The sequence below is a fragment of the Oreochromis niloticus genome, linkage group LG15 (genome assembly GCF_001858045.2).
Source record: "Oreochromis niloticus isolate F11D_XX linkage group LG15, O_niloticus_UMD_NMBU, whole genome shotgun sequence".
Taxonomy (NCBI): domain Eukaryota; kingdom Metazoa; phylum Chordata; class Actinopteri; order Cichliformes; family Cichlidae; genus Oreochromis; species Oreochromis niloticus.
Window position 1 is genome coordinate 13,393,126 of NC_031980.2, and position 13,204 is coordinate 13,406,329.

Consider the following 13,204-nt stretch of genomic DNA (forward strand, 5'->3'; position numbering starts at 1 on the left):
TTGTTGATTTAGATCATAAATGCTTAGAATAAATAAGCTAATAAATGATGCATTATCACAACATTTGCACAGAACAGTAGATTTAAGCTGCAATCTCTGCATGTCTTCCTTCATTGCTTCCAATGCTTCTTAATATACCAAAGGCAGATAATATAGGGGAGAGCAGTGTGTCATCACTTAGGAAATGACCACTAAAACACTGTGATGTTTTACTTTCCATGGCAACATACACTGAACTGAGGCTAGAAACAAAGTATCGATCCCATCAAACTAGTATCGATCTGATACTGATATTAGCGTTGGTATCGATTCTATCGATATTTCGATCGGCCCGCCCATCTCTTCCTTGAGTCACTCCTACGCATACCTCACCACTATCTTGCTCATAACAAATGAATGTCAGAACTTTGGGATAAAGTATATCTGAATTCCGCTTAAAGTAATACTTTGACATTTTTCGCCGCCCGATTGGCTTTTGGGCCCTCGTGTTGCCATATTTTTTTTTTTTTTTTTTTTTTTTTTTTGTAAAGAAAGAAGTGTAATCGTCCCTGGAGAAAGTGTGTGTCGCGAAGTGAAGGCTTATCGGTATTTTTTTCAAGGGCACAAAACTGCGGCTCCCACTTCGTTTCTCAGCCGTTTTTCCCTTCCTCTGGAGTGGAGCTGTCTCCGTCAGCGTCTCGCGGATGCGGGACTTTGTGGAGCAATCAGTGGACTCGAGTTCTCTGACGTCACCGCCGCCGCTGCTGAGAGAGAGCGTTCGGGGCATCAGCAGCAGGCTAGCTGGCTAACTGCGGCTAACGTCAGCTATGGTCCACCACCATTGCCTCATTTCTGAAATAAACAACTCATTGGAACCACTCGCATAGCTCGGAGTACGCCGGGAGCATGGGGACCGCTTGGATTTTACACTCTAGCCGAAATCGCGATAGCGCACAGGAGCGAGGTGAGAGAGGCTTGCTACCTAACCGTTATCCATTGGTAAATGTGCTAGTTAGCTTGTTTACAGGACCACCGCAGTGAACACTGTGTGCTGGCGAGGGTAGCCTCTGAATGGCTTATCTTATCTAACGTCAACTGAATATTCTGTGCTATCTGTGTTATGCTTTAGCTGTGATTCCAACTAACTACACTATAGTAGGTTCTGTTTAAAAAAAAAAAAAAAAAAAAAATCAGCTAGGGAAGGTTTGGGTTTTAAATGCCCATTTGAGAGACGTGAGCTAACATTTACATATGAGCCACATGCTCCAGTCAGAGCACAGTAAGATGACCTGTATGTTCTGTGGATTCAGCATCACGAAGTTTGCAGTGTTTTGAAAGAGGAAACTGACCTGGTCTCTTAAAGCTGTCCCCTCTTTGCAGTGAAGAGCTTGCGACACTGATGCCAGCTGTAGGCTGTAGCTGAGAGCACTCAGGATGAGTGGGGCTGGAGAGCATACAGACATCCTGTCGGTGGGAGACGTGGTCAGAGACAGATGGAAAGTGGTAAGTCTCACTTTAGAAGGAAGAAAAATCATGCTGGTTCATTTCTTCACTATAATACACTTGAGCTGACAATGATAATTACCTTCCTTTTCAGGCCAGGAAGATAGGTGGAGGTGGGTTTGGGGAAATCTATGAGGTTCTGGATCAGCTGAGCCAGGCCACAGTGGCATTGAAGGTTGAGTCTGCTCAGCAGCCCAAGCAAGTGCTGAAGATGGAAGTGGCTGTGCTGAAGAAGCTTCAAGGTGAGTTATACTGTGCCAAACCACTGGCAGAGTAGCTGAAGTAATTCTTGGGCAGGGTGTTTTCTGCACTTAAATGCATTTGGCACCCATCAGAGAGTTTTTGGGCTTCCACCAAAACATAAAGAAACAAAGGAAATTCACTAGGACTGCAATTTTTGAGACATATTTGTTAGTGGAGGTGAATTTATTCCAGGTTAGACTACATTTCTGTTCATCAAATGACAAAAAAAACGACAGGGAGATGCACAGTCTTGTGTTGTCAGGTAACACAGACTCTTTGTCTTAACTAAATGAAGACCATTCAAGATTAAGTGCAAAGTCACTCCCCACAGGCTCGTTTTGAAAAACCTTGTTTGGGGGGGAAAATGGTATGTAAGATATCTTTTCTACCCTTTCTTCCTCAAAATAGAATTTCTTTAATTCAATTAAAGTTGTTATTTCATGTAAATGTGGGTCATGTAGAACACACAACACTGCAAAAAAATGTGGTGTATCAGAATCATGCTTTGCAGCTCGTTCAAGCAGGAAAGTAATGGATGACTTGTGTATTATCTCTAAGGAAATGTCTAGGAATGTAACACTTCATTGATATTTGCCTGGTTGACTGCAGTTGGTTCATTGGTAAATGACATGACATTCAGAAATGGCAATGGCTTTTGTTCTGTGGTCTCCTGTCCTTTTTTGCAGTCTTTATGAAGGGTGTGATACAAAGCTGAGATGATTTAAATCTTATATGAGTTTAAAAAAAATTCTTTTCCCCTTTGTGCAAAATGGAATATGTAACAGAAATGCAAACTATACAAAAAGAAGAAGAAGAGCAAATTCTTGTTTTGTACATTGGCTTTTGTACATTATCTTATTATTACACATAATCGGTGCTGGAAAATATGTATTACTGAAAGAAATGTGTGTGTATATATATTATATATATATATATACTATATATATTTATTTGCTTTTATAAAAATATATATACAGTATAATTCTAAACATAAAAAATAGATATCTTGGTTCAGATTTACTAAGCCAGGCTGCAGGCATTAAAAATGCGCAGATGATGCAGGGGTGTAAAATTCTTCGGGTGGTCTACTAACAATGCAGTAAATTCATTTTCAGCTCATTTAGATAATGACCAGCAATCTCCAACAGCAGTGCAAATTAGCAGCTCATACATGAGGGAGCGAGTACTCGACTAACAAAAATAATACAGTGTAAAACAGGTTTACACATTTTCTTTATATCGAGAGGCAGCTGAAGGAGAATCATCTTGTTTCTGATATAATAGCTAACTCTTCTCATCTGTCTTAGAGGTTGAGACAGCTGTTCTCTGGATACGTCTAACAGCTCAAGTGGTGCAGAACTTTTTCAGAAGAGGGCCGCTTTTTTACAAACGATCTCTGTGTGAAGCTGAAATCTGTCAGTAACAGCTGACCTGTACGATGTGTAGAGGAGCAGAAAACTTTATTTGCTGTCACATCCTGACCCATACACATATTGAACTTACTGTTGATTCTTACTGTTATTGTGCTCTCTGCGTTTTTTTTCTGCCTGCCATGTGAGGCTACGCCAGTATTACATGGCGTAGGAGTCAGACGTGAATCCAACACATTTCAGATGCGTCCTGTTAATTGCTTCATTTTCTCTGACATTTTAATATTGCATGTCGTAGATCTGTTACTGGAGAGCAAAACAAAACAGTGATGAGCCACCTCTAATTCCTTTATATTTTGGTAGGGAAATGGGTATGCTTTCACTGCATTGGCAGTGTGTTTGACATCATTGTCGTGGTAACAAATAAAGTCATTGCCAATCAAATACGTCCCAGATGATGGATCAAAACCTCTTTCCTGATCTTCTCTATACATATTGATGATAATTGGATTAATCACTCCATAAGACCAGTTACCTTGATGTAAAAATACTATTTTGTGTTTGTCAAACTGTGTTATCTTTGACGTTTTTCCTTGAGTCAGCTAAAAACATCGGAATGAGTCATGTTTTTTGCAACAGGCTGCTAGTATCAAAATGCCTAAAGATGCAGTTTAAGAACTGGTTCTTTGCTGAGTTCTCTGTTATGTGGAGACAGCACTGGTTCATTGAGTTAGGTGCTTTTTTTTATATGCAAACAAACAAACAAATAAAAATCATTCCTTTGACAATGGGTCAGTAAAAAGTCTAGACGGAAAATGAGTGGAAAAGCAACCAATGTCCAAAGATAAATTTTGAAAGACCTTCAAAAAGCCTGGAGAACTATTGCTCTAAAAAAATACAAGAAAGCCTGACTCATTTGAAGCAAAAAATAAAGAAATGAGTGGTGGCTCAAGACTTTTGCACAGCACTGTATATCTTGTATAGGGATCTAACCCTTTGAAGGGCTTGGCTCTAAACAGGTTCAGGGTGAGATTGGGTAAAGAGCTGCAAGGCACACACAGATTTGAGTCATCCATCCTTGCTAGGTGTGCGCTTGTTCTCGTAACACATTCCCTGTCATTCAAATAAATTCAGATTCGTAGAAGCAACAATCACAGACATGGAATAAAACACACTTTTTTCTGTGTTAAATTTAGCACAATTTGCAGTAACTTTCCTGCCATAAATCGTATTAATAGGATTTGCTTAAATTACTCTCTGCCCCCCAAATTTTCTGCAGTAAAAGTAGCACTGACTCTGAATCTTATTAGTAAATCCTGATGGTAGCTTTTCAACACCAGCTAGGGTTTTGAACATGAAGATGGGAATAGCTCAAACTGTATAAATCTTTCTTTCACAGGCAAGGACCACGTGTGCCGCTTTGTGGGCTGTGGTAGGAATGATCGCTTCAACTATGTGGTGATGGAACTCCAGGTAAGAGCCTTGCAAATCAGCAGTAGTTCATTTAATCTGCTCTGCTTCTTGAATTTGACAGTGTTGACTTTCTCTCTGAAGGGGAGGAACCTTGCGGATTTGCGCAGAACGATGACCCGTGGCACCTTTTCCGTCTCCACAACTTTAAGACTTGGCAAGCAGATTTTAGAGGCCATTGAAAGCATCCATTCTGTCGGCTTCCTGCACCGTGACATTAAACCAGTAAGTCGACCCTTGGGTTAGATCTTATTTTATTTGAATATTACAAACAGGAACCTTTAAACTTGTTTGTTTCTGTAAAATTGTAGTCAAACTTTGCGATGGGAAGACTAGCCAGCACCTGCAGGTGCTGCTACATGCTCGATTTTGGTTTGGCCCGTCAGTTCACCAACTCCAGCCAGGAAGTCCGTCCAGTAAGTACTCTGTGCCGATTATACTAGAGCATAAATAAAGCTTTAAATCATAAAGGTACTTGTACACATAATATTATATGCTCAGAAATGGTTTTATAGCATATACTGCCAGCTGTTAAAGGCTTTAGTTTGGAAATTGATTTTAAATAGTGCCCATAATAAATCAAAAAGAAGTTGCATCACCCATGTTCTGTATATAAAAGTGCCAGTATGTATGTACACACGTAAACTCCCTGTGTAATGTCGTGCAGTTTAAAATCCTAACTTGATGTTAAACAAAAAAATATTGCTCTAGACCACCAGAGTGTCATCCAGGTGTAATCTAGGGATTACAGAGTCAGAGGTATACATTAGAGTTCACACACAACTGCTGCTTTAACTCAGCATGTCATCATGTGACGTGAGCCTGGGACTCCACACTCAGAGCTAAAGTGTGTACAAGATGAAAACAGTAAATTCAGTTTCCCGTTAAATATAGTAATTTTAAAAATACCCAAATGTTACTTATGAGTTTAAAATGTGGTTTTAGCTTTGTGTTTGCTTTACATTTACACCCGTTTATCATTATCACTGCCAAATATCTCTTTTCTTTCAGCCTCGTCCCGTGGCAGGCTTCAGAGGAACTGTGCGATATGCTTCAATCAATGCTCACAAGAATAAGGTGAGCTTGCGCTGTAGATGTATTGAGCACGTCGATTATATGAAAGTTGGATGTAGCCCCCGAGTCTGAAAAGTGAAGTGCCTTAAACTTACCTTCTCTTTAATGGCCAGCAGGGGCGACTCCTGTTGTTGCAAAATAGAGTTCGGGTTGTATAGAAGTCTATGGGAAAACAGACCTTGCCTCCTTTGCTCTGTGACCTCAGTAAAAGCTTCCCTAACGAGTTGACCCGGTGGCTGGTTTCAGATCATAATGAATAAAACATGAAGTTTGTCAGTCTAAGAGTCAGAAAAGAGGGTTGTCTGGAATATGCTCAAATCATGTCTCAGATCCAGTTTTAGAATCCAATAGATGGGTACGGTGCAAATTGCTCAAATTGGGGCTTCGTAACAGAACTTCACTAACCATATGGTGACATCACAGTGGCAAAGAGGAAACACTATTCCTGAGTGTATGCGTCAAGTTTTGGGAGCCCGTTTACCCTTTAACCCCCCCCCCCCCTTTTTTTTTTCTTGTTTCCAAATTTGCAGGAAATGGGTCGTCACGATGACCTGTGGTCCCTCTTCTACATGCTGGTAGAATTTATGATTGGTCAGCTTCCCTGGAGAAAAATTAAGGACAAAGTATGTGCCTCAATGACTTCATTACTACATTCTAGCAATACACTGTAAGGTCATCCTCTCACTCTTTTCCCTCCTGTCTTCCCAGGAGCAAGTAGGAAATCTAAAAGAGACATACGATCATCGACTCATGCTGAAGCACCTTCCCTCAGAGTTTAGTACCTTCTTGGAGCACATCATGACCTTGGACTATTACACTAAGCCTGACTATCAGGTTGGCATTCACTCCCTTGTTTGGCTTATTTTGCATGTGCTGTTTATTCTTCTGCAACTGTAAAACGCTGATACATGCGTTTTATTTTTATTCTCCGTGACAGCTCCTGATGTCAGTGTTCGAGAATGCCATGAAGAGCCACAACGTGCTGGAGAATGACCCCTATGACTGGGAGAAATGTGATTCAGAGGATATGCTGACCATCACTGCCGCAGCAACCACTGCTCAGCAGCTCACCCGCCTCACGCCAGCATACTTGGGGTACGTGTTTGAAATGCCGTAGGTCGGTCGTTTAACTCACACTTCCTTCACACTCGGTTGGGTATGCGCTCAGTTATATAGCTGCAGCTTTTTTTAGACTCGAAATCTGCTCAGTCAGATATCCCTGAGAAATCACTGCTCTAAATTATGTTGTGGAAATGAGTTGCAAGGTGACCTTCTGCTGTCTTCCACAGCATGGCCAATGCTTCAGTGCTGCCAGGCGAGCTGCAGAGGGAGAACACTGAGGATGTCCTGCAAGGGGAGCGCCTCAGTGACGCTGACAACTGCCCCCCGATCCCCACGCCGACCACCCCTGGTGCAGACGTATGGGAAGAGATGGACCGTAACAAAAACCATAAACACGCTCAGCCAATGATCAGGAAGGTCAGTGGAATGTACCTTAATGTAAAGTATGATGCTCTTAGCTCTGGATGTAATATTCATACAGTACTGCTGCTCTTTTGTGCTGTCGGCTGGATCATTTTGCAACACTACGCTGGCTGCTCATGCCCCCCAGTCATTACACATCATCACCGAGTGTTTCCCATAAATATGATTTAAGAATACATTTACTTTTCAATGAGAAAAGCTCTCTCTGACCTCTGCTCCTACATCTTCCTCTGCTAAACTTTGGTTGAAATTGTTCACTGTCTTCCTGACGAATTAGTAAAGAAGAAACAACTTGGGCTGCCTTCCCCTGTTTAAAGTGTCTTGCTACAGTTTCTAAAAACTCCTTCTTCTTCTTTCTTTTTTCCCCCAGGTTGTGAGTGAGGACGAACATAGTCAGAACCAGGGAAACCAAAGTCCAAACACCGGCTCCATGCAGAGCTCGCCTAGACGGGTGCGATCAGAGACCATGTTTTTGGAACGGGCTGCACCGTTGCTCCGGAGGATGAGACACAGCCAGAGCTTGGCTTTTGAAAAGAGGCTCGGACCAGAACCCAAACCCACCATCGAGCGGTTCCTTGAGGCCTAGTCAGTAATTAAAAATTGCAATTAAACAAAAGCTTCAGCCAGATGCATTCTTACCTAAATGCTTACAATGTGTCATTTCAGCCTGGGCAAACAGCGGCCTGTGCTTTCTCATGTTGGAGAAAAGTCAATTCCTGAAAAAGGCCCTGAGCAGCAGACGTCTTCCTGCAACGAGGAGCGCTCTGGCACAGCAACCCCCGACCCAGAGGAAGGCGCAGCAAGCAGCGGCTTTGTTGCTGTAAACTTTAGTCCCGTGCCTCAAGAGGGAGACTCTCAGGAGTGGGTGATGCTGGAGCTAGAGCAAGGATCTGGAGGAAGCAAGCCAGCAGCAGAAGCATCACATGAGGGCAAGCCCGGGTCTCACATTGCTGCTGAGACGGAGAACCACTTGTCCGAGCGGCAGGATGGCCAGTCCACCGGTGTGCCCAGCAGCCCTGTGCTGTCGCAGATGGCCATGCCTGGCACGTGGTTACTGGGACACAGGAGGCTGCCGGGCATGCTGGGACAAATGCCTTCAGTCATTATGGGAAGGTCCCAGATGGAGCAGGTAGGAATAACAATAATCTTGTTGTACATTAACTGAGATCTGCACAGGGGAGATGAATTCGACTAAACAGGTTCAACTTTAAGGCTGACTTCACACAGAGTTTGCACAGTTGCTATGCAAATGTAGATGCTGAAGCTTTCTGGAATTCCAATTTGAATGTTTGATGGATAATTTTAAGAATAAAATTTAACAGCGTACAACAGCAAAAAATATCCAGTCATTACATGCAAGATTAACATTATATCAGTTATTTCCAAGTGTCACTTGGTAGAGTCGTTGAATGTATAGAAAACCAAGGGTATAATTTTTTTGGTGAACTCTCTTTAAGCCTCAGTTGCATTGCACCTGCTAATCAGTGCTAAGTAACATACAAATGTTTCACTCACAGGAAACTATGGTACAGACTTACTGGACAGGGTGTTAAGGTTAACTGCACTGCAAACCACATTTTACATGAGATGACTATTAAAAATACTCCAAAAGGCACCACCAAGTCCAGTAAGTGGAGGTGGAGCCTAGCGGATAGCTGGTTGCTACAACCACCTGTGTGGACATCCACCTGTGAATCACAGTCCATCCCTGTAATTTTAATCCTTAAAATAGTTTAATGGGCAGCTTCTAAAGATTAGAATTGCATGATGTCACCTTTGGCTCTTGCTTGTTGTTACTCATGTGTCGTCTCATGTTTTTAATTACAATTAACTGATAAAATAACCTGGAGGCTTAGAATGGAGAAATGTATTTTACTGATACCTAATTTTTACATCTTTTGTTTTTTACCATCTAATAATCATCTAATTCCCTTTAGTCTTCCAGCTGTGTGCCACAATCACCTGTACAGGAGAGGAGTGATGCAATACCTCTAGAGGCACCATCTGGTAAATCTGAGGAAGGGAAGTTGGACTTAGCGCCGGTCCCAAGTCTTGCCAAAGGCCCCACAGCTCATCTGGCCAACGACAGAGACCCAGAGAGCGATTCTGGTCTGCCCGATCGCTCCTCGGAACCGAATCAGCAGCCTCAAGCCGACACCGTGGGCGGTGCTGTTGAGAGCACAGTCACCGTGTCCTCCTCGCCGCCTCCTGCTCTGCTCAAACGAAGGGACTCTCCCTCATCGCCAAGGTTGAGTCGAATCCCTGTCCGAGATCCAAGCAACCCCTTGGACTCTCCGAGCAGGGACCTGAACATAGAGAAGCGTAACCGCTGGAGCAGTCCCATCCCCGGCTCCCCCACCCACTCACCCTCTCCATCTCTGTCCTGTGACAACCTCCCCTGCGCCCTGCCCAGAGACAGGCTCTCCTCAGACCGAGGCTCCAGATCCGACTGTGCAGGAGAAGACCCTCTCTCGCTGTCCTTGTCATCATGCAGTAAAAGTAAAATCCCACGTCCTGTGAGTGCCACGTTTGTGCCGGAGCAACTCACTAGCAGGTTTCTGCCCCGGCCACCTCCTGGGAAACCGCCCATCCGCCCATGTGTAGACAACAGGTATGTGGTCCAGACTGTGGAAATGTGATACAGTCATTGTTTCCCAGTATGTTTTTTTTTTTTTTTTTGTTTTGTTTTTTTCTCACCTGCCCAAGAAAATGAAATTATCTATACTTGATGTACTACTAATAATAATCCACTTATTCCTGTTCTGAATGTTCAGCTGCTGCTAACCAGTTAACTCTAAACTCTGAATCAGTAAACAGTAAAATTTGCAAATGTCTGACGTGATTTGTGTGTAACTTTTGAGGACTCATGAATGCCCGCTCTAATCCACACACAAATACGAAACAATTTGACCAACCATAAGATTAATTTACAAATGCATACGATTTTACGATGCATGCCCACGTGGAGTTTTGAGACTAATTTCACGCTGCCGGCTTCGGACAGATCCATGAATGTACGTAGTAGTTAACTCCCAGTGTAAAACTGGGACATCTGGGCAATACATAACTGTATATCTAACACAGCAGAGACAAAACAAATTTGTTTTGTCAACAAAAGTGACAAAAGAAATGAAACTACAGCCTTACGTTTAAAAAAAAATCAACTATATGATTCTGTTTGAGAAAACAGAGTTTAAAAAAAAAAAAAAAGGTGAAAATATGGCAAATAATATTCTTTTTTTTCTTTGACTGCTTTAAAAATCAAAGCATCCCTCCGTCATATTAAGTCTGTTTGAAAACAAACAACAACAAAAGGATGGACACTGCCAATAGGATAAGCATACAATGAAACTGGAAGCACTGCTGAACTTTGTGTATACAGACAAACATAAACAATCATACTATTAAAATAACAGAATAATAAAAATAGGTTCTTTACTATAATAAATTAGAACGATAAATAAATATGGAGGATCCTAATGATGGCAGCTAATACTAATACACAGTAATTCAAATAGCTGTTGCTGAGAATTTGTTTTGATTTTTTTTTTTTTTTTCTTGCAGACGGCGGCGGTTAAGGGTGCGAGCCAGCAGCACCAGCGACGCAGACTTCCTGGCGAGCCTGACCCAGCTGATGCAGGACCGCAGCGGGATGCTCTTCAGCCCGCCTCCCTGCCCTCGCAGCTCATCTTCCTCCCTGCAGCGTTCGCTCAGCTCCTCCCCGTCCCGGGAGCTCCGCGACGGCGGGGCACTGCAGGGCCGTAGCCGCTCTCCGTCTAGCTTATCTGGCTCCCCTCCTCGGCACGCTCACCCTCCGGACAGGTCTGGCGGGCTGGGTCAGTGGAGCCACGGCTCCAGAGGAAGGGGTTCGATCTACGAGGGTAAAGGCTCCGGCAAAGTGACTTGATGTGCCCGTGTTTCCACACAAATGACTGATCCGTATCGTGCAACTTGTAGCGAGAGGCTGCCTCACATCCAGTCACCCTGATAGCATGTGTAAATATGGTATTTACTCAAGGGAATGTACTGTATGTAATGTAAAGTGTATGATAAATTGTATTTATTTATTTATTCATTCATTCCTTGGATGTGTCTCTCAGAATACTTGACTTTGGTGGCTTGATACCTGCAGCGGAAACACAAATAGTGAGAAAATCTTGAGATTGCCAACTTTTACCTCTCATATCACTACACTCTCTTAACACTCCATATAGGCCTACTATGAGACCAAAAAGGTTATGTTTAATACTTGAGGGATGTAAAAAAATCCTAAAATAAAGTAATGCTAATTGTAGATATGTACCATTAGGAAAATGGTATACACTAATAGAGCCATGTACTCACATTTAGAACACTATAGTAGTAAACACCACAAGCAGCACACAGACATCAGCATTCATGTACAGAAGCAGGGCATGCAGTCCCATATTGACCTCACTCCTGTAAAACTGCTAGATTAATTATAGTATGTAACAATGAATTGCTCATTTTGGCATATCAGAGTGTGGTAGTGTGCTCTTACTTTGCTATAAAGTATTTATCATGCAGAAGGCATCAGCATATTAGAATGTACATGTTTAAGTGCACTCATACTTTAGTATTGTAAACGTGCATGAGTGTCATTGCAAATGATTTCTGGATTGTTTTTTTTGTTTTTTTATTTGTACAATTGGCTGAAGCATCTGCATTTTTATTGAGCTGCTTCTGATCAAAATACATCCATGACATAGACCAGCAATGACTTGGACTATTCCTTCTCATGAGTGTTGAAATTGTATCTTGTTGTTGTGCTTCATGCTCATCTTAAAGGCAGTTTTAATATAGTTTACGTTATAAGTAAGTAAACAAATGACATCTCCCCCAAAAAAGGTTTTCCACCCCTTTACGTCTCTGCTCCTTGATAATCAACAGACATTTCTGCAAACAGTTTCTGTTAGAATAAGCCAATTATCAGATAAGGGGGAAAGAATGCACAGATGAACCTCGACTGAGCATGCTCAAGTGGTACATTTTATGAAAGTCATTTCCCCTGAGAACAAACTCTTGTCAGATTCCGTTGAAGCAGCTGCTTTTGGCGACAGATGCCTCTGCAAGCGCAAAACAGCCTGCTGACAATGGTGGCTGAATGTTGTGGTAGAGCTGAAGGGTTGCAGATAACAGCGATAAGATGGAGGCATCTGTTATTTCACAGATTTAAACTGAAAGAAGATGAATTCGTTAGCGGCAGCAACTATCAGGAAGTTATCGTGAGGTCAGACAACATCTAATATTTAGCTAAAGGTAGATTAACCATACATCACACTGTGTGGTCTTTAAGATATGATGAGGCCTGATTACCTGCATACAGTAGTTCATGATACTGTGATGATCACATTATCAGCTTAATACAGTACTTTTCTCTTGGAGTGGAGGCTCACTTGTTGGTCCTAAAAGTAGAATGGAAGACAGAGACTTCAGCTATCAGGGCCCTCTTACTTAGTTGTGCTGCAACAGGACTTCCCGTGATGCACTGAGCACTACAACTCCATTGATGTGCCATGACGTTTGTCTACTCAATCCCAGTTTGTGTTTTATCTTCATCTCTCTATGTTCTTTTCTTTTCTTTCCCCTCATCTCCCCCAGTTATTTACAGCAGAAAACCAGCCCTCCCTAAGCCTGGTTCCGGTCTCTTCCTGTTAAAAGAGAGTTCTTCTTTTCCACTGTTGCCAAGTGCTTTCTCGTAGGGGATTGTCTGATTATTGGGATTTTCCCTAAAATATTGTAGGGTATTTGTTGGCTCCATAGTTTAGTGGATTGCAAGTTTGTTTGGCAAATGAAAGGTGGCAAATCCGCTTTGCGGTTACGTCAGGATGGGCGTGCAGAATGAAACTGCAAATCTAACATTTATAACTACTCACTGTGACAAAAGAGCAGCCAAGGGTTTCATTGTAGGATTTAGCTTTAGTGCAATATAAATTCAAGTGAACCAAAATGGAAATTTGCTGACACAAGCGTACAACTTCAACAGTTCCATTAGTGAAAATGTCTTAACATTTAAAGGCTAATTTTTTTTTTTTTTTTTTAAGATGTAAAGTAAAATA

The 13,204-nt window shown here is 42.2% G+C and overlaps 1 protein-coding gene across 1 annotated transcript; it reads left to right on the plus strand.

Moving 5' to 3' along the window:
- Window positions 1-538: 538 nt before the first annotated feature.
- On the plus strand, window positions 539-11,862 carry ttbk2b (tau tubulin kinase 2b). The gene is made up of 15 exons (XM_005474966.4): window positions 539-943; window positions 1,360-1,482; window positions 1,577-1,724; window positions 4,495-4,568; window positions 4,650-4,790; window positions 4,877-4,981; window positions 5,577-5,642; window positions 6,170-6,262; window positions 6,348-6,473; window positions 6,577-6,734; window positions 6,929-7,118; window positions 7,495-7,709; window positions 7,791-8,253; window positions 9,062-9,735; window positions 10,689-11,862. Exons 2-15 carry the CDS (start codon window positions 1,414-1,416, stop codon window positions 11,029-11,031), a joined length of 2,865 nt encoding a protein of 954 aa, XP_005475023.1. The 5' UTR covers window positions 539-943; window positions 1,360-1,413; the 3' UTR covers window positions 11,032-11,862.
- The last annotated feature ends 1,342 nt before the right edge of the window (window positions 11,863-13,204 follow it).